The sequence below is a fragment of the Myotis lucifugus genome, unplaced genomic scaffold (assembly GCF_000147115.1).
Source record: "Myotis lucifugus unplaced genomic scaffold, Myoluc2.0 scaffold_3, whole genome shotgun sequence".
NCBI classification, from domain to species: domain Eukaryota; kingdom Metazoa; phylum Chordata; class Mammalia; order Chiroptera; family Vespertilionidae; genus Myotis; species Myotis lucifugus.
The window spans coordinates 10,346,015-10,365,036 of NW_005871051.1; the positions used below are offsets into that span (position 1 = coordinate 10,346,015).

Here is a 19,022-nt window from a genome sequence, read left to right on the forward strand (position 1 = left end):
TCTGCTGAAGTTGGGGGCTTGTTGTGAGAACCCGAAAGCGCCATTCAGTGCTCGAGGCGGTAAGAGAAGGGACAGTATATCCCTGCAGAGATCGGGTTGAGTGCAGTGGTCACGTCGTTACCCGGCCACTTGCATAATTTATTTTGTATCTTGGATTTAACATTTATCCCCCCAAACTTGGCCATCTGTTCTTTTACCCCAGGAAAGTTCCAGCCCTTGTTTTTTAAATTCTGCAATTTTCTATCCTTAGTGTGAAATGAAGAAATGCAGGTACTGCCCAAAGTGCAGACAGATAGAGATTCGGGTACATGGTCATGATTCTCGGCACGTTCCCTGCCTCTTAATACACGTGATATTGTCCTGGCATTTGCAGCGCCTCCCAGTGAACTTTGCGTAATGAGGGCCAGACCAGAGGAGAGAGAAAAGGGTCTGCTCTGCTGGCTGAGGCTGGTCACCCCCAAAGATACAGAAAGCACACAAAAGGGGGATAGAGGCCTTGCACAGTGCTTCCAGTGTTTGGCAAATATCATCTGACTGGAAGATATACTTTTGGGGCTTCAGTTTTGACAGAGGAAAGGTAATAGAGGCATATTTCTTAAAAAAAAAAAGGTTTAAATGTTAAAATCCGATTTTCAAGGTAAAATTTCAGTTGGCTAAGACTTTGTGGTATCTCCTAATATTAATATAAAGCAAGACTAAGTGCGTTTATATGTTTTCTATGTGTCACTTCACTAATTTCTGCTAGTGATCATTCGTACTTCCTCCCTCAAACCTGCCAGCAAGAATTGGGAATACATTTGTTTCTCAAGTTAAAAGTAGCGGTATGTTGGAGCTGTCTTGCATTAGCTTGTGAGAGCCAACTGTTAAAATTTCAGGACTTTTAGAAGCCAGTTGACATCACACTGAGACCTTGAAATTAGCCACGTGTCACACCATGGAAATTTACATAATGGTATTTACACCATGGAAACTGGTAAATGCTACAAACGAGAATTTCTTTTATTTGTATTTTTTGGAGAATCAGTTGTCAAACGTTTACCAGCACACAACTGGTTATAGATAACAAAGAGAACTAAAATAAATCTTCTCTTGCTCATCTCCAAAAGAGGCTTCGGGGTCCGACAAGTTCTGCTATGAAAAGTTGAACACAGAAGGCACGGAGAAGGGAAACTGTGGGAAGGATGGAGACCGATGGATTCAGTGCAGCAAACAGTGAGTGGTCAGCTTTGGGCGTGAGGAGCGGGTGGAAAGGCCTGGTTCAAATGTGAAATGGCACAACATAAATGTCACTGAGTTTTTATAATGTCAGTTATTTCAAATTTTAAAGTATGCATATAAAAATATGTTAGTATATCTGGAAGCAAATGGCTACGGACTAACCTTTCTATGCACAGACTCACATTATTTCTGTAAAATTCAGAATATTTCTCATAGACTTTATTTTACCTGATGCTTGTTTTGAAGAGATATGTTGCCAATGGATAACTAATTAAAATTAGTATATACAGAGTTCTATAAGCAACATATGTAGGCCTTATATATTTGGGGGACCACTCAAAGTAGAATAACATGTTGGTCATTTCATGAGTACAGTACCATTTGATTTAATTAAAGATCTAATGCCTGTATCAGAGATTTTTAAAAAATATTTTTATTGATTTCAGAGAGGAAGGGAGAGGGAGAGAGAAATAGAAACATCAATGATGAGAGAGAATCATGAATTGGCTGCCTCCTGCACGCCCCCTACTGGGGATTGAGCCCACAACCCAGGCATGTGCCCTTGACTGGAATCAAACCTGGGACCTTTCAGTCCGCAGGCCAGTGCTCTATCCACTGAGCCAAACTGGTCAGGGCTGTATCAGAGATTTTTATTCCCTTCTGAAAAGCATCTATTCACTGCATACTGGAGGCTTCTCTATGAGGAAATGAGATATTTTCAGAACCCATCAGTGATATTTTCCCCTTGATTAGTTGAGGGAAGTTAATATTATGATTTAATGATTTACTCAATGACATGGATCTATGGGACCTTTAGGTTATAGGCCAAAGATCCTCCGTTTTCCTTCCATAACAATGAGGATTCTTCCCCCAATTTTGAAACAGAGCAAGGATTTAATGGAAGTTTTTATTTCTCTAGTTAATGGTTTCTATGTGGAACTTTACAAAATTTTGCAATTCCATCTAGTTTTTGGTGATGGATCAGGCTTTACAAGACAACAAGTCTTTGACGATAATTTCTTTTTTTTTTTTTTAATATATTTTATTGATTTTTTTACAGAGAGGAAGGGAGAGAGATAGAGAGTTAGAAACATCGATGAGAGAGAAACATCGATCAGCTGCCTCCTGCACATCTCCCACTGGGGATGTGCCCACAACCCAGGTACATGCCCTTGACCGGAATCGAACCTGGGACCTTTCAGTCCGCAGGCCGACGCTCTATCCACTGAGCCAAACCGGTTTCGGCGACGATAATTTCTTAAAAATTAACCCAAGATATAGGACGGAGCTTCCCACCGGATGTCTCACGAGTAGGGTACAGATAATGTACAGTGTTCAGCCCTTGAGGTGCCAGGGAGTAGGAGGAAGTGGGGCCCAAAGTTGTCAAAGTCCAGAGGGTGGGAAACCTCTAGATTAGATCAGGTTCATTCATTAACTCAATGTCCTAGACAGATCTGATCATTTCTCTGTGTCTTCAAAAAGTTTTGGAGGTATTGGATTAGATCATTGTAAAATACAGCTTTTGAATATCTGGTAACAGAATATCCAACCACCACTGAGTTAAAGAAAGGCAGTGTTTTCTGAAATTTTTAACAATTGTGAAATATAACATAAACAGGAAAGTGAATAATACACAAATATACATTCAAATAATTAGGGAGTGACCTCCCATATAACCTCTACCTGGATCAAGATATAGAACATTGAAGCATCCCAGAAAATTATCTTCCCTTCATTTTGACTTTATGGCAGTCTCTCTCTCTCTCTCTCTCTCTCTCTTTTTTTTTTTTGCTTTTCTTTAGAATTTTACTTCCTAACTTTTCATCCTTAATGATATATTTTACCAAAAGTTTTGGTAAAATATATTTTATAGAAAAGGAATCATAATTTCTGTGTTATTTTGTATTTGGCTTAAGTTCATTTTTTGTTCCATTTGTTTGACTTTCATTCATATTCATAGTAATATATCACAGTTTATTCCTACATTCAACATTGATGGACATTTGGCTATCAATGCTTTGGCTATTAGGAACCATGCTGCTGGGAACATTCTTTACAGGTAACTTGGTGCACATTTGGACACATTGATCTAAGTCCTGTACCTAGAACAAAACTACAAAATCATGGGATGTATATTTTCAGTGCCACCAAGTGGTGTCACACTGTTTTCTTTTTAAGTGGTTGTATTAGTAAACCCTACCAGCAGTGAGAATTTATAACAACATTCTCACCAATGCTTGGTGTTATAGGCTTTTTACTTTTATCTATTCTGGTGGGTGTGAACTGCTATATGGTTGTGGTTTTAATTTGCATTTCCCTGATTACAGATGGAATTTAGTACATTTTCATGCATGTTTTAGACAATGGACTTCCTTTTGCGTGTGTGTGAAATGCCGCTTCTTAGTCCCCTTTAAAAAAAAGAAATGTATTGTTTACGTAAATAGGCTACAGGTAGATGCCATCATGGTGGGTGAGTCACTTAATAATGTCACTAAGGACCCAGATGATTCTGCCCCTCTGCTCTGTGATCCGTTGCATGTTGTATTTAGATCCTTATGCTTGTGAACTTAATAACAGCAAGTTAGATGTAAAGGCTCTGCATTCAAAGGCAGGAAGCAGGGGTAGGAACAAGGATCCTCCTGTCAGGTAATGACCTTGTATCCAGAAAACAGATTTTCTCAGCAGCTTCCTAGCCAGCTTTTTCTCACTTCTCAACACCCAGGGGCCACTTTTAGCTCTGGGAGGAGAAGAAGGAGGATGGCTAGGAAAGAGGGTACAGGAAGTGGAAGTGCATGGCTAGCTTAGATGCCAGTCACGACTTCTTTCAGGGCTGAGCACTTTGCTTCCCCCAAACAAATTTGTGATCTGCTAGTTAAAAAGGAGGGGCGTCATAGGCAACCAACAATATCTGATCGAGTGTTTTTGTTTAGAAAGAAAGATAATATTTTCATATTTCGAATATATATGGACTGAGTAGTTTTGATTATTTTGAGCATTATTTCTCTTGTCTTATTCTGTCTTTTAAAAAAATTTTTTAACCTGTTTAGTGATGTGTTCTGTGGATTTTTACTCTGTACCAACCTTACCCGAGCTCCACGTATTGGTCAACTTCAGGGAGAGATCATCCCAACTTCCTTTTATCATCAAGGTCGGGTGATTGACTGCAGGTAACATATTAAATATTGAAAAAACCTAAAGAAACCTGAGAATTACAAATTTAGAAAAATCAAGTGAAATTTTTCTATTTCTTACAAGAGGAATGTTGATTGAGATTTTTATTATCACATTTCATGTTAAGAGTCATTTAAAAACAAAGTTGTATCTAGATTTGCAAATTACATTTGTTCAAAAATTGTACCAGTTATTAGTAGGAGACATTCTTTGTAATTATAATCTGAAGAGTAGAATTATGTTATCTATTTTGACCCACGATTAAAGCTTTAAGCATTTAAGCATTGGAATATGTCACTATTTGAAACACTATGTGTGTTTTATTTTTTATGACCAAAAAAAGCTTAAGCTTTACTTCATTCAGATGTGTCTGATTTAGAAGATGGTTTAATAAGTACTTAATCACTTATAGAAAATATTTATTAAGATATTATTTATAGCTAGAGACAAATGTTTTATATCCAATTACCTATGAGCACAAGACACAGAAAATATGATAATTATTTTTAAAGCCAGGGAGTCATATTATATTCCAAATAATCCTTGTCCCTTCAAAGTAGTCATAATTCTAAGATGCTGTGCTCTCATTCAAATGGTACTGAAAAAGTTGCTTAAAACACTTTTGGGATTCCCCCCTACAGAATTGCCTTCAGCATCTGCAAACTTTTATCCTTGGTATCCCCAGAGGGGCAAACCTTCATCTTATGTGAGTGAATATAAGATCAGGAAACACCCCAAAATTTTTTTGAACAAAATTTAATAAATAGATGGGCAACAAAATTGCATAATGCTGTCTTGGTCAAATGATGGCTGTTTTTCTGTCTTTTAAATGGCTCTGAAGGCAATTATAACAGGATCTTAGACAGCAAGATCCTTCCTGGAATAAGTTTGTTGTCTTCAAATATAGTTTGATGCACACAAGCTTCCTTTGAATCTGTAAGTTTTCACATGTCTCTAGATATAACAGCCTTGTTAAATTATGTTGTTATATTCTAAGTTGGTATATTTGTAAACATTTCAGCAAGGTACTCTATTAGTAATTATAGCATTGACTATTATTCAAATTCAACTTGTTTCTAACTTTAAAATTTTATGAGTCAATATCAATAGAGAGGAACCAGTTTACTTTTTCAATCATGAACAATCCAATCCTCTAAAGTAATAATAATTTCCAAAATGTTTTTCATTTTGCTATTTTTTGCTCAACTTCTGCCTTTTTGTACTGTGACGCATCTGAAAGCCTTGGAGACCTAATGATAAGATTACCTCTCTTATTCACTCCCCTTGTCTCAATGTTGGTCTTGAAAACAAGTGAAGGTTTCGAATACACTTGACATATTTTTCCCTGTGACGTATGGTATAATAGTGATAAGGAAAGGTAGTTTCCTTTACATGCTCTTTTATTAAGGAGAGGTGGGGAAAGGAGGAAAGGAAAAGTGGAGAAATGCTAGGAGAAATCCATGTCCAATCACAGCCTCTTCTGCGTCATAAAGAGCAATAACCTTGTGTGGTGCTAATGACGGTATGAATATCTTTCTCCTCCTAGTGGTGCTCATGTGGTTTTAGATGATGATACAGATGTGGGCTACGTGGAAGATGGAACTCCGTGTGGCCCATCCATGATGTGCTTAGATCGGAAGTGCCTACAGATTCAGGCCCTGAATATGAGCAGCTGCCCACTCGATTCCAAGGGTAAAGTCTGCTCAGGCCATGGGGTAAGTAGGCATCAGTGTTCCAGCTCAAACTTTCATGATCTGGCATCCTTAAAGTTCACAGTGGTTATGCTTCCACTGTAGCCACTCTCCCTCTGAGGCTGTTGCCAATATCTATGCATTGACTCTGATTCTTTTCTTTTTCTTTTTTTGAAAAATACTGTAGTTTTTTATTGATTTCAGGGAGAGGAGGGAAGTGGGATAGAGAGATAGAAACATCAATGAGAGAGAAACTTCATCAGTCGGCTACCACCGGCATGTCCCCTACTGTGGAACGAGCCTGACTGGGAATCGAACTGTGACCTCCTGGTTCATGGGTCAGTGCTCACCCACTGAGCCACACCAGCTGGGCTATGATTATTTTCTTAGTGCACCTGTCTGCTAACAGTAACACCCGTATGCATTGATATGGTGTATTTTATTGTTTCTTTTATCACTGGCTATTTTTATTCACCACATTCTCTAGATATAGTTTAACGGCTAAGGAGCCAGATGAAAATGGATAAGATTTTCTGTAAAGACCCGATGTGATTACCATTTGAAATAAGTTAAACCCTTTCAGTAAGTCCCTTCCAGCTACTCAGCATGCATGCTGGCTATCTATGTATGCCAGGTCATACCAGACTAAAGGTTGGATCACTGATTCACTGATATAATCCACAGGTTTACAGTTCTACGGTTATGTTTGCATCATTGCCAGTCAGAGAGCAGATGCTCCCTCTGCCTGCATATTTCTTTAATTCTGTGGACAAAGTGTTTGGGCAGACACACCTGGCAAACCTAAGCTGAATATCTAAAACGAATCTTAATAATTATTTAAATTTGGCTTAGTAAAAGAAAAGTATTTCAAAATGTATGCAGACCTCAGAAATGGATAAAAGAAACATGAAGAAACTGAGAGCAACAATATAAAAGGAAGATGCTGGAGTGAAGGTAAAAAGAATCCAAAATATAGGTAGCCAAGCAGGTGATGTAGAATCAAACACGATAGAAAGGCCCAAGAAGCATATGCCCAACAATTATGTATCGTTTCAGGTTTGCTTGAACCATAGGCTCACAAAGGAGGCTGTATAGCCTAGTGATCAAGAACATGGATTTGGAGGCGAGAAAGAATCCTGGGTTTGAATCCTGGCTCTGCTTCTTACCCTCCCAGTGACTTTGGGCAAGTCACTTCACCTCTCTCATTTGTCAGGGTGCTAGTGTGAATATAAATGAGATGCTATACATAAAACACTCAGCTTAGGTACCTAGCACATAGTAAATGCTCAGTAATTGCTGCAGAATAAAAGCACTGCACAGAACCTTTCATTATTCAGTTATTGCTTTGTAAGCATTATGAAACTTAATGCATTAAAAGGGCCCTTGACTCTCTACTCTCCTTCCCACTTTTTCATCTTGTTAAAAAAAAGGTCAAATCCAATCTTGTTCATCATAATCACAGTGTTATAACATTTCAGAAGATTAAAAAGCTTCTTACACTAATAGGCTTAAGTTTGATTTGATCGCCTCTAATAATCTGTCTCTGACTGTATTTCACAGGCAGATAAGGGCTTAAACTACTCTGCCTCTAGTTTGCAGATGGTTATTTATTTCATCTAAATGACAAGTCCCTTCCAGCATGCTGCTTGGTCCACAGGGGATGAGAGAGGAGACAATCACTTTCAGAGGGTCTTAGCCTGGCTGACAGAGAGAAGACGGTGGGCAGGCAGGGAAGGTGGGAGGGGTGCTGATTTGGCTGGGAAAGAGCCACCAAATGAATTTGGTGTTGAACGTGGTGAGGTCCTGCAGTGCACTGGTGATTTATGTCTCATGGTCTTTATCTCTGGCTGTGTCTCTTGAGCCCAGTATCTGTTAATTCCTTGAGTTAAGCATACATGTTTCTAAAATATGGTTCTAGAAACAACTACTTATGAAATAAACTACATTGTCAGACCATTTGTGTACTGCTTATGAAATAAGCTACATTGTCAGACATTTGTGTACTTAATATCAACATGAATAATTAACATTTAATTACAATTATTTTTCTTTTCTTTTTTTTGTAATTAACTGACACACTACCATTCAACTATTTGACTCATATATGATTTCCCTTTATCTAATACCTAAAACTGTGGGAGACTTTTAAAAAAATTCCAAATGGCTTTTAAAGTGTCTGCCTGGCCTATGTCTCTTTTACATTTATCACCAGTATATTCTGCAAAGCGCAGTGAAAATGGTCCATCTCTGTTCTTTGTTCTTCACAGGTGTGTAGTAATGAAGCCACCTGCATCTGTGATTTCACCTGGGCGGGAACAGACTGCAGTATCCGGGATCCAGTTAGGAACCTTCATCCCTCCAAGGATGAAGGACCCAAGGGTTTGTGTGATTTCAGTTTCAATTCCCAACACACTGAATTCATTGGTATTCATCATATGGAGCCAATAGAACAACTTAATAGATTCGAAAGGAGACCCATAAGAATATCTCTTTTGCCTGTAAAATGTGTAGCTCATCTTACTGCAGAATTAAGGACTCTAGTATATCACATTGGAAAAATATTTGAGTTATCCCTTAGTCTAGAATTGAGATTAGGAAGAAGTAAATATACCAATTTCCTTTCTTTTCTTTAAACCTCATTCTTTTTTTTTCTTCATAATCGCAAAAATTAATCATTTTATAGTTTGTCTAAGCTATGTCAGTTTTCTAATTGAGAAATCTTTTTGGATGAGACTCTAGTCATTCCTCAGTCCTTGAAAAGTGAAATACATGGAAGTTTTCATCTTCCATGCCGTGTTTTAAGTACACTTTTGATTTAGGAAGAAGTTGGAATTTTTCATGGAACTTAAATTCTTCAAAGAGAACATGAAGAATCTGTACCTTTGTTTTAATCAGCCATTCATTACAACGAGAGAAATTAGAATTTTAGAATTAGAAGGAGAGACTCAGTGACCAAGTAACTACACCACCCTCACTTTGCAGATGAGAGCACCCAGGCCCTGAGGTCAGAAGACATGCTATACTTACCCCAGCAACCAGAGGCAGCGCTGGGACCAGGACCTAGGTGCCCAATATCAGGCCCATTCTCTTCTGTTACGTAATGTTATGATGTGGTCTGTGTCATCCTGAATATGCTAATCACTTTCCCATTATTCTCCCTGTTCCCAACCCATATGATTTTCAAAGACCAAGAAAAGTCATCAGTTGCAATAGGCGTACGGTAGCACCTACAGCACTGTACATACCTGAGAAACCAAGGAGTCACTAGAATAAAGGGTGTCTCCCAAAGACATTGTACATCAGGTTCTTTCTCATGGTACTGCTAACAGTCTTATAAATAACGATCATGCCTTTTTCCTGCAGGTAGGAAAAACACATATAGAAATAATGTCATTTTGATCTGCTTAGTTTGGGATAAAAGCTCATTTAAAGTCTCTGAATGTCGTTATTGCTCATATGGGGAAAATACAACTTCAAAAGCATATGAAGCTCTATAGCCCTCAATTTCTGAAGAGATTTAGGCTGATTCAAGTGCACGCTTAACATTCAGTAATAGTGGGTGTATTAAAATACTTTTCATACATTTGCTTAATATGCCCATGATATTAAAATGTGATAATCGTAATCACACCCTCACAGTCTATTTCTGTTCTTCGTCTATTACTAAAAAGGAGCCAATTCCACTTTTACATGCAGTCTTTTGTTACTTGGAAACTTAAACAAAGAAATTCTTAGATCCACCTTCAGAAGTTAGAAGTAGAGAAGACTTAGACTCTGACAAGAGATGCAGAGGTTCCTTTTTTCCAGATTTTCTCTCCATAGCATCCTTGTGATTCTCTTAAAGATCTAGCTGCTCTTCCTCCAGGAAAGTATAAAATAAACCTGCCTGCGCAGAGGAGCAGGGTTCAGTTGCCTTAGGCTCTGCCTTATCATTAGGTAGCGTAAGGGATTATTAACTGCCTGACTCTACTCCTCATTCCTGCACCCGCCCAGACCTAGAAAACTGAATTGGAGGCATGAAGTGAACAGTTCCATTCTAGAGAAGAAGATACTCACAGCAGTATTTGTTTTGTTTCTTCGTATTTAATGCGGTGCTATTCTACGTTATCTTTAAAGATAACCTTTTTGATCATTCAAATAATACATGTTTATTGTAGAAAATTTTGAAAATATAGAAAAGATAAAAAGAAAGTAAAAATCACTCTTCATTCCACAACTCAGAGATGATCAACAGAAGCATTCTGGCATATTTTGTTCCTGTTGTATTCCCCCCCCCATTCTTAATGAAGTCAGTGGAGTCATTAGAGTAAGGGTAACATAACCATGGGTCCTAAAATTGTTAAAATTCTTGTGATCTCTAATAATCTTCATTAAACCGAAAAAAAAGCCAGTAATTGATATATATGAAGAACAGTTATTATTAGATTTCCAGAAAAGTCAAACAATAATAGTACACTAAATAATAGCTTTATATTTATTTATATCTTTTTCAGCCTCTATAGAAAAATCAGCTGATATACTAGTAAAATGGGGGAATAACAGAAATCAAAACTATAACACTTTGTTGTAGGCTTTATGATTTTATTTTTGATATTCTGGTTCAGAGAAGATGATGAGAGAGAAACTATATATTTATATTTTTATCCAGATAGCAAATATTTATTGAGTGTCAACTATTTAAAAGACAAGCACATCCTTGGCCCATAGTAGGCACTCATTAAGTGTTAGATCCCTTCCTTTTGGGAATATGTAAAATAAATGAAATGCTCCATAGTAGCGCTGATTTCCAGTTTAGCAGTACCCATGTGTTATATTGCCTTGAGAAAGAGTAATGGGTAATGAACTCAAGATCTGTTAAAACAGTACTTTCTTTTAAAAAAAATTCTATATAAGAGTTTATTTTATCCAAACTGATGACCATTGCCAGGAAGCAAGATCTCTAATGCTTCCTCCAATCATTACTTTCTTAACTGTGGGTTCAGCAGCTGTGTGAGGAGCTAAAGGTTTTTCTCCATAGCTGAATGCTGAATATTCTTTCTCAAGATTGAATTGGTTTGACTGGCACTTGCTTTACTGACTCTTGTGTTTGGGTCCTCTCCAAATGCTTGCCATATACAGCGAGCAGCACCCACAATAATCAGGCCGGTCATATCCATTAGATGAAGGATTTTCTGTATAGATACAGTGAGACAGAATTAAAAAATACTTAGTTTTATCTAATTTCATTGTACTTCCTTGTTATGGAGGGGGGAAAATCAAGAAGCAAATTGAAACTATTGCCTTTTTTAAAAAAAAATCATGAACACTGGCATAAAAGAGTTGTACCCAACTACAGCCCTTTGGATCAAGACCAAATTAGTAAAAATATAGGTGAACTCTGTGATGGTTTCTATTGAATGGAGGCTGTCAGAAAGGAACCAATGTGTTTTGGATATTTCTTTCATTTTAATTACAAATTCCTGGAAGAATTAAAAACTGAACCTCCCCATCTGGGTAGGAACTAAAAACACAGATAAAAGTATTGCCATTGCAGTCACTCTGCACCAACTAACATTGTCCACTTTCACCCGCTGATTAAAGAATGCTAAATAATTTATTCCAACTTGTCAAATAAAAGGTATTAAAAGGGAAGAGATGGGATCTCAAAGCAAAAGCAATGTGAACAAGGATTTTTAAAAAAGGTTTTCCATTACATATCACTTTATTGTTGTTATTATTTTTGCATTGCTATTTATTTTACACACAAAGATTCTTCTGGGCCCTCTCTCCCAGCTTGTTTCCACTGAACTCACTGGAAGATATTATTCTAGTTTGTTCTGCTAGGGTAGCATACATTTGAACTGTGTTTAAGGGACCTAGGGTTCCCACCTGCTGTGGGGAGAGCCAAGTCAAGTACCCATACTTTTTGTTGATTTGTAGGCATTTTTGCATGGTGCTGATTACGGAATACAATGGGACTTTTCTCATTGGCTGGTTTACATCACCATTATAGGAGGGAAGAGAGGATACTGGACCCTGTCACATATTTTCATTGACATGGAAGGACAGAGCCTTCCTGGGAGTGTTGTTCAGACCCTCCCATCTTGACCATAGTCATCAAATCAGAGATAAAAAGGCCTTGGTGGCAGTTTAGTGCAGACCCATTATTTTACAGATGAGAAAACTAACTTAACTATCAGGGTTACCACAGAGTTAGGGGCAGAGCCAGGAATAAAACGTCGATGACCTGATCTTGAGCCCAGGGCGTTTTCTGTTATTGCACACCGCCTCATTTAAAGTGGAGTATGTATTAACTTATTATGCTGGTTCTTATAGCACAGGAATAAGTAGAAAGGGTGAAACAATAACCAGGTAATGATTAAGCTTAGCTGACCCAGTACGTACTAGCATTTAGTATTTTGAAAACAATAATTTATGTCTTAATAGGTTGAGGAGTGTTAGTTAATGTTTACTTTACCTTTTGCATATGTCTTTTTAAAAGCTGAGTTTCTTTGTGAGTGTACAAATCTGTGATTTTTATATGAGATGTTATGGTTATCATATATGATTATGCTCACATGTATTTATATCTCACTTAGGTATATTTTCCACTAACAATAGCCTCATCATTAACATAAGGGTTTACCAAATTTTAAAATTTTTCAATATATGAGTTCATTTTGTTTGGAAAAATGCCATGATATTGTTATTGACAGCTAAACTGACTGAATTAATATTCTTATATAAAATAATTTATTTTTCATTCCTTTAGATATTTGTCCCTGTGTACCCCCAAATGAACTTTTTATTATTATTATTTCATGGAAAAGAGTAAGAAGATCTGAGTGTATGTCTGACATACTGAAATATGGAGCTAGATAAAATATCTATTTGTCATGCCAATATGATACTCTAAAGTATAAAGAGTACATTTAGTATTTATTTCTAATCTTAAATTTAGGAAAATGATGAAGAAAGAACTTTGGTCCATAGAGTATAAAGATGGCTTTGATGCCTCCTGTCTGTTCAGTATTAAGGGATGAAGGATTATAACACCTTTTGGCTCATTGGAATCATCTGTACTAAATAATGCACCTTTTTGTTTCAGAAACTCTCTAAAAGTAAGAAAAGAAAAACACCAACCACTCAGTTTTTAAAACACAGTCAAAAATGTCTGAAGCATGCCCTATCTGTGGAAGACTTCTGCATATCAAATAGAAATTCTTTAAAAAATGAGAAAGTTCATAGTTTTGTTCTCGATACTATACACTTCTCAAAAATTCCACCTTTTAGCACATATGAACCTAGGTAGCAGGGGCCAAGATGAAAAGTGATAATAATAAACCCACAAACAACAGAAATAAATAAGCAAAAATGAAAACATACTGCTAGGTAATAAACAGTTTCCACAATCAATCAAGTTACAATGAAAGGTAAGTGTGTCAAAGAGTTAGGGAGCAAAGTTCAGTTCCTGATATGCTGATGGTGTTATTAGCTAGAATCTTGAAGAGTTCCATCTTCAGGTTCGGTGGGGTGAAGGTTGGCGCCCAGCATAGTTCCTGGGAGAAAAAGGCATGTAGTAGAGAAAGAAAGAATGAGTGAGTGAATGAAATACAGTTATATAAGAAGTAAATTAGTACAGAAGTAAAACCAGAGCATAGATCTCCAAAGGTCCAAGGAGTTTCTTGCCAATGAGATGGTAAGTTCTCTGTAGCTGTGCAGAAGTGCTGAGACCTAAGTTTGCAAGTACGGCCCCTGTCAAAACCTACCCACCTGTGAGCCACTCCGTTCATGCATGTCAGTTTGAAAACAGATTGAGAAACTACCAACTGAAGAGATAACCTTGCTAAGTATTCTGATAAAGAATTAAATGGAATTTATATATTTTCAGTATAGTAGAATTTAAAGTCACAGGAGGCAGAGAGAGCAAGGAGGGGAGAGGATACTTTTGAAAAATCTATTTTCCCCACTTTTATCTTGCTTTGGTGTTAAGGATACTTACTTATCAGTTAAGAATTTGGAAATGATTATTCTTGATCAGTGGAGGTTATACACTATATCTGTTTATTTTGGATGTGTATTTGAAGAATCTGCAGAAATATCTTGTTCCTCTCATGTTTCTAACACTTACATGGTGAATTGCCTAATTCTCTTGATTCAGCAGTAATAAATCACATCCTTAGCAAATATAAAAGCCTTATTAACTAGTTATTTTTCATCATTCATAGTTACTATAATTTTAAAAATATTAACAAATTTTTACTCAGCATCACATTTCACAGGAGTGTGTGTTTCCTATAATTTAGCATGTGGCTTATGTAAAGATTGAAGAGCTAATAGAACTCTTGTGTATTTTGGCTCTGAGAGCCAATGCCTAAAACTTAAGCAAAAATAAATAAATAAATAAATAAATAAATAAATAAATAAATAAATCCTAGTTAATACCCAATATTAATTTAGTATTCTGAAAGCAATGATGTTCTAAGGTCTTAAAAAAATGAGGCATTATAGCTTTTATCCCAGTATTTGCCTCTTCAATTTGGAAATCTGAGCTAGAATTTAGATTATTTTGTATTATGTATTGCCATATTTGGAAAAAATCACACCTTAGATGTTGGTCTTTTTCCCTTTCCCCTCCGTGCTCTCAGTAGTAGCCTTTCTCAGTTTTCTGTTGAGCTCCCATCTTTTTTTGTTTTGTTTTCAAAAACAACTCAAGTTGAACTTAGTTAATGATGAAACTAGAATCTCTCACTCATATGATTTGCCCTGTGGTAAAATAAAGCAATTGTGCAGTTGCTCACGTGGGTTAGAGATCTAAGGTTCTCTCGAGATCCTTTGGGAGAATATTTAGCTAAAAATTATAGATTAGATCCCAATATTAAGCCTTACTAGTAAGAACTTGCAACTTCCTGTTGTGGTTCTTAGCTTGTTTCACCGCGTCTCATGGCACAGTCTGTGTGAGTGCAGCCTTGTGAAAGCTAATCTCTGTTTCCATCGGTGAAGTGGTAGGAAGCCAGTACTTTTCATTCCCTTGGAATGTGGGATAAAGTGCTTATATGTCCCGTTTGCACGCACATACAGATGCACAGACACACTCAAACATAAACATTCTGCCTTCTTACTTCAATACTAAACAACTTCTTGCCTTGGGAACTTGGCCTCATTCCAGTCCCACTTTGCAACAAAAGCCGTACGCAGAAGCAGGGGTGTGCAGGCATGGCGTGTCTCCTCAGTGATTTACCGCTCCATAGTTTGAAGCAATGAATATACTTTCCCAGAGCCCCTGACTTTCTCTCAGTGCAAAGTCTATACAATGCAGACTATCAACAAAAATCTAAATGTCCAAATACTGTGGCAGAAACACAAACATTGCAGAGTTATTTGAAATATACTTTTCCAGGTAAAATAACTCCCCGGGTAACAATGCATTTAATTTTAAAGCTACTCTCTTTTTAAACTTGTAAGGATTTCCACAGAATTGAGTAAGTTTTGGATTTTTTAAAAAAATATAGCTTCTTAGGCATATTTTATACTTTGAGGATTTTTTTTTAAGTCCACTAATGGTTTATAACTTTTGAATTAAAAAACAGATTTGTTGCTCGGCAGTTTAAATTACATTTTAATTTCACTTCACTCCTTCTAGGAACTGTAACTCCAGCTGGATTATTTCTTTGTTTAAAAGTGTAAGACATTATGTTTTTAACTAGAGTTTTTGGAGTTGGAAAGTAAATACAAGATTATCTTTGAATATTTTCGGTGTGTATGTAGAGCTTAATAAGCAAAAAAATTTTAATATATGACTGACTTTCAAAGCGTTTCCTGAATAGGTGATTTTGTACGTTAGTGAAATCAGTGTGTGATCAAATTTTTTTTTTGTTTAAAAAATATCTCCGTTTTTCCCTCCACACAGTGAACCTGGCCACAAGCAGGCTAATAGGTGCTGTGGCCGGCACCATTCTGGCCCTGGGGGTGATTTTTGGAGGCACGGGGTGGGGCATAGAGTAAGCATCTTTTTGAGTCTTAGAGTGTTTCCGTTTGGTTCCCGGTGTGTGAGCTGACCCTCGACCCCTGACTCCCCCGTGTCGTCTCGTTGATGTGTTGCCCGTGGTGGTGCTCCTTGTGCTGTGACTTGGACGTGTTTGTGTCGTGCGGTTTTCTCGTGTGGTGGAGAACCTTCTCCTGTCTGGACAATGTGGGGCATGACATAATCCTGGGTGCTGATGTCTTCGCCGTGGAGGACGGTCCAAAAGCTTCCATTGCTCCTCCACTTGAAAAGTAATGCTAAGATACAGACCTTTTTTTTTTTTTTTTTACTATTTATTGGCAAAAATGCTTTCATAGAAGTGTTTTATTAGGACTCTTATGACAAATCATCACCAGTCAGATAGATTCACCTATACAATTAGGAATTACCAACAGTTGTAGCTCTTTTTTAAGGGTAATCTGAATGATAGCCGCTAATATTTTCTCCGTTGATTGAGAATGCTAAAGGAAGCTTCAGCTTGTCTTTACAAAGAAGGTATTTAGCACATCGCCTCTTTTTAAATAAAATAGGTTAATAATTCCAATTTGATGTTTACATAAATATTTTGGAGCAAACAGCATTAAGAATGAAGAGATATTTAATCCAAACTTGCAAAACTTTAAGGGAGCAGTTGCAAATTACCTGGTGGGTTTGTCTTTTGAGGAGCCAGAGTATAAATACGTGGCCTGCATGCACTTGCCATTGAGCTCTCGTGGCGCCTCTATTTAGGTTGCTCTGCACTTACTTGATCTATATCCTCAGAATAGCTGTCAGTTCTCCAGGGGCTACTGCTTTCATGAGATTGCCAGTGTACATGTAGACTAAAAGATTATTGTGATATTGTGATTTTCCCCCTCTAATTTCAGAGAGAGAGCATTTGCAAATTACAAAAATACTCCGCATGCTGTCTTTTCTGCTCACTGTGGTGATGTTAACACTTCACAGTGGCCCAGGAACAAATTGCTAGGATCTTAAGGAATCGCCAGGTAACCTCCACGCAATCAGCCCAAACGATAGGCACGTTGAGAACACCACTCATTGTCCCTTAGTCCCATTGGTGGCAGCACACAGCTGTTCTCCTTTCAGACTGGGTCTGGGAGGCCCAGGGCTGGGAAGAAATAGCATGAAGAGGGAGGTCCGTAGGTCACAGGCAGTGTCGATTCCCTAAATCTCACCTGGGTTGAAGGGCTTTGGCTAGACGTGGATCATGTAATTCACATCCCATCAGTATGGACTGTGAAGCTAGTAACCCCGGGGAAGCTAGAAGTACTTGAAAAAATAGTTTGTTTCTCCATCTCTGTTAGAAAATAAAGTATTTGTGAAGTAAAATATTTCTAGAAAACGAACTTCTATAAAATTCCACTGTGGGTCTGTTGACTGGATTAGATACAGAAGCAACATTCCTTTCCAGGGGAAATTCCACACACACATTTATGTGAAATTCCTCCTGGGAAGAAAGGTCGTTTTCTTAAAAAACCATTCCAAATCCATTTTTTTTAAAAAATGTAATTTATTGACTGTGCTAACTGAAGGGATGAACTTTAATAATGTTCCCTTTGAGTCTTAGAGCTAGGTGGGATCTGGGAGCTTTGTTGTAAGGCACAGTCCTTGTCCTCCTTCCCTTCCAGTGTTGTTGGTTTGTGGCTATTTCTGGTTGTGACAGGTAAGTCTTTATACGTGTATATACATTTTTTCTAAAAATAGATGTTATTCTTGGTGTATACGCTGTTGTTGTCTATTAGCTTACTGATTTTTTCCCTTTAAATTCTAAATTTTGCCAGAGTTGCTAAAATAGTAAATACAGTTAAATTTAGTAAATAGAAAATACTAGTTAAAAAATAAAATCAAATCCACATAGTACATGTAGTTTTAATGCCTCCTAGTTTGACTGGCAGTGTAATGTCATTTTGTCACTAAGGATTCCAAGGACAGAGGCCTTGTTTTGTTTTGCTTTTGTTTCTACTCCTTAGTTTATCATTGTAGATCAGGAATTAATTCTCAGGGGTTATGTACTGATTGTAATTCCAGCCTGTTTTCTGAGCCAGGAAGGTGCAAATCGTGTCTAAAGCATACATTCTGTACATGGTAATATAAATATTTTTAAGTGTTTTAAAATTTGAGTCCCTATTAAGCTTTGCGGAGGAAACACGTATACATGGAATAATGTTGCTTTCGTGGAGGGGTTAGCAAACTCTGTAACAGGGCAGATGGTAAATAGTTTTGGCTTTGTGGGCGACAGGATATCTGTCACAACCTTGCGACTCTGCTGTCTTAGCCTAAAAGCAGCTGTAAACTGCATGGGGATGAATTGGCTGTGTCCCAATAAAGCTTCTTTGAAAAAAACAGTCAGCAGGGGCCAGATTTGGCTCGTGGGATATATTTTGCTGCCCCTTTCTGTATCCCATAAGCTTTAGAGTCAAACACATCTGGGTTCAAATCTTGCCTCTGTCATGTGTTGACTTCTAGAAGCCTCTATTTCTCCATCTGTTAATCAGGGGTAGTCATAGTCCCTACCTCTTAGGGTTTGGTGAGGATCAGATGAGATAATAATGCCAAGTGCTTAAAAGTGCACCCCCATCGTCAGGACAGTGAATAGTAGTTAACCAGCTTTTGCGGCCTCATTATTATTTATTATTATGGCCATTTCACTAAAGGCCACTGAGATTTGTGTTCTGTAGAACCTCAGTGGTTAGTCTTAAGGGTGTGTCCAAACCCGGGAGCCCCAAGAGACCTCTCCCTGAGATGCCCATTGTAACCCCCATCTGCCTTTCCTCGCGGATGGTCTCTGAGTAAAAACACCATGCGGCACACAATTTCAGTGCTGCTGAAAGTGGCATCCATTTATGTACACAGTCGAGGGCACTGATGTGAGCAGAAAAGAGAATCTTTGACACAGCAATGAAGGCGCACACAGACCCGAGGGTTTCAGGGGAGCTAGC

The 19,022-nt window shown here is 37.6% G+C and overlaps 1 protein-coding gene across 1 annotated transcript in view; it reads left to right on the plus strand.

Annotated features, from left to right (window-relative positions):
• The window catches only part of ADAM23 (ADAM metallopeptidase domain 23), a 144,337-nt gene that overhangs the window by 116,349 nt on the left and 8,966 nt on the right, over positions 1-19,022 (plus strand). The window contains exons 20-23 of the mRNA XM_006082750.3: positions 1,107-1,212; positions 4,266-4,385; positions 5,936-6,104; positions 8,348-8,459. Of these exons, the coding sequence (XP_006082812.2) occupies positions 1,107-1,212; positions 4,266-4,385; positions 5,936-6,104; positions 8,348-8,459 (507 nt within the window). The remainder of the gene's footprint in view (positions 1-1,106; positions 1,213-4,265; positions 4,386-5,935; positions 6,105-8,347; positions 8,460-19,022) is intronic.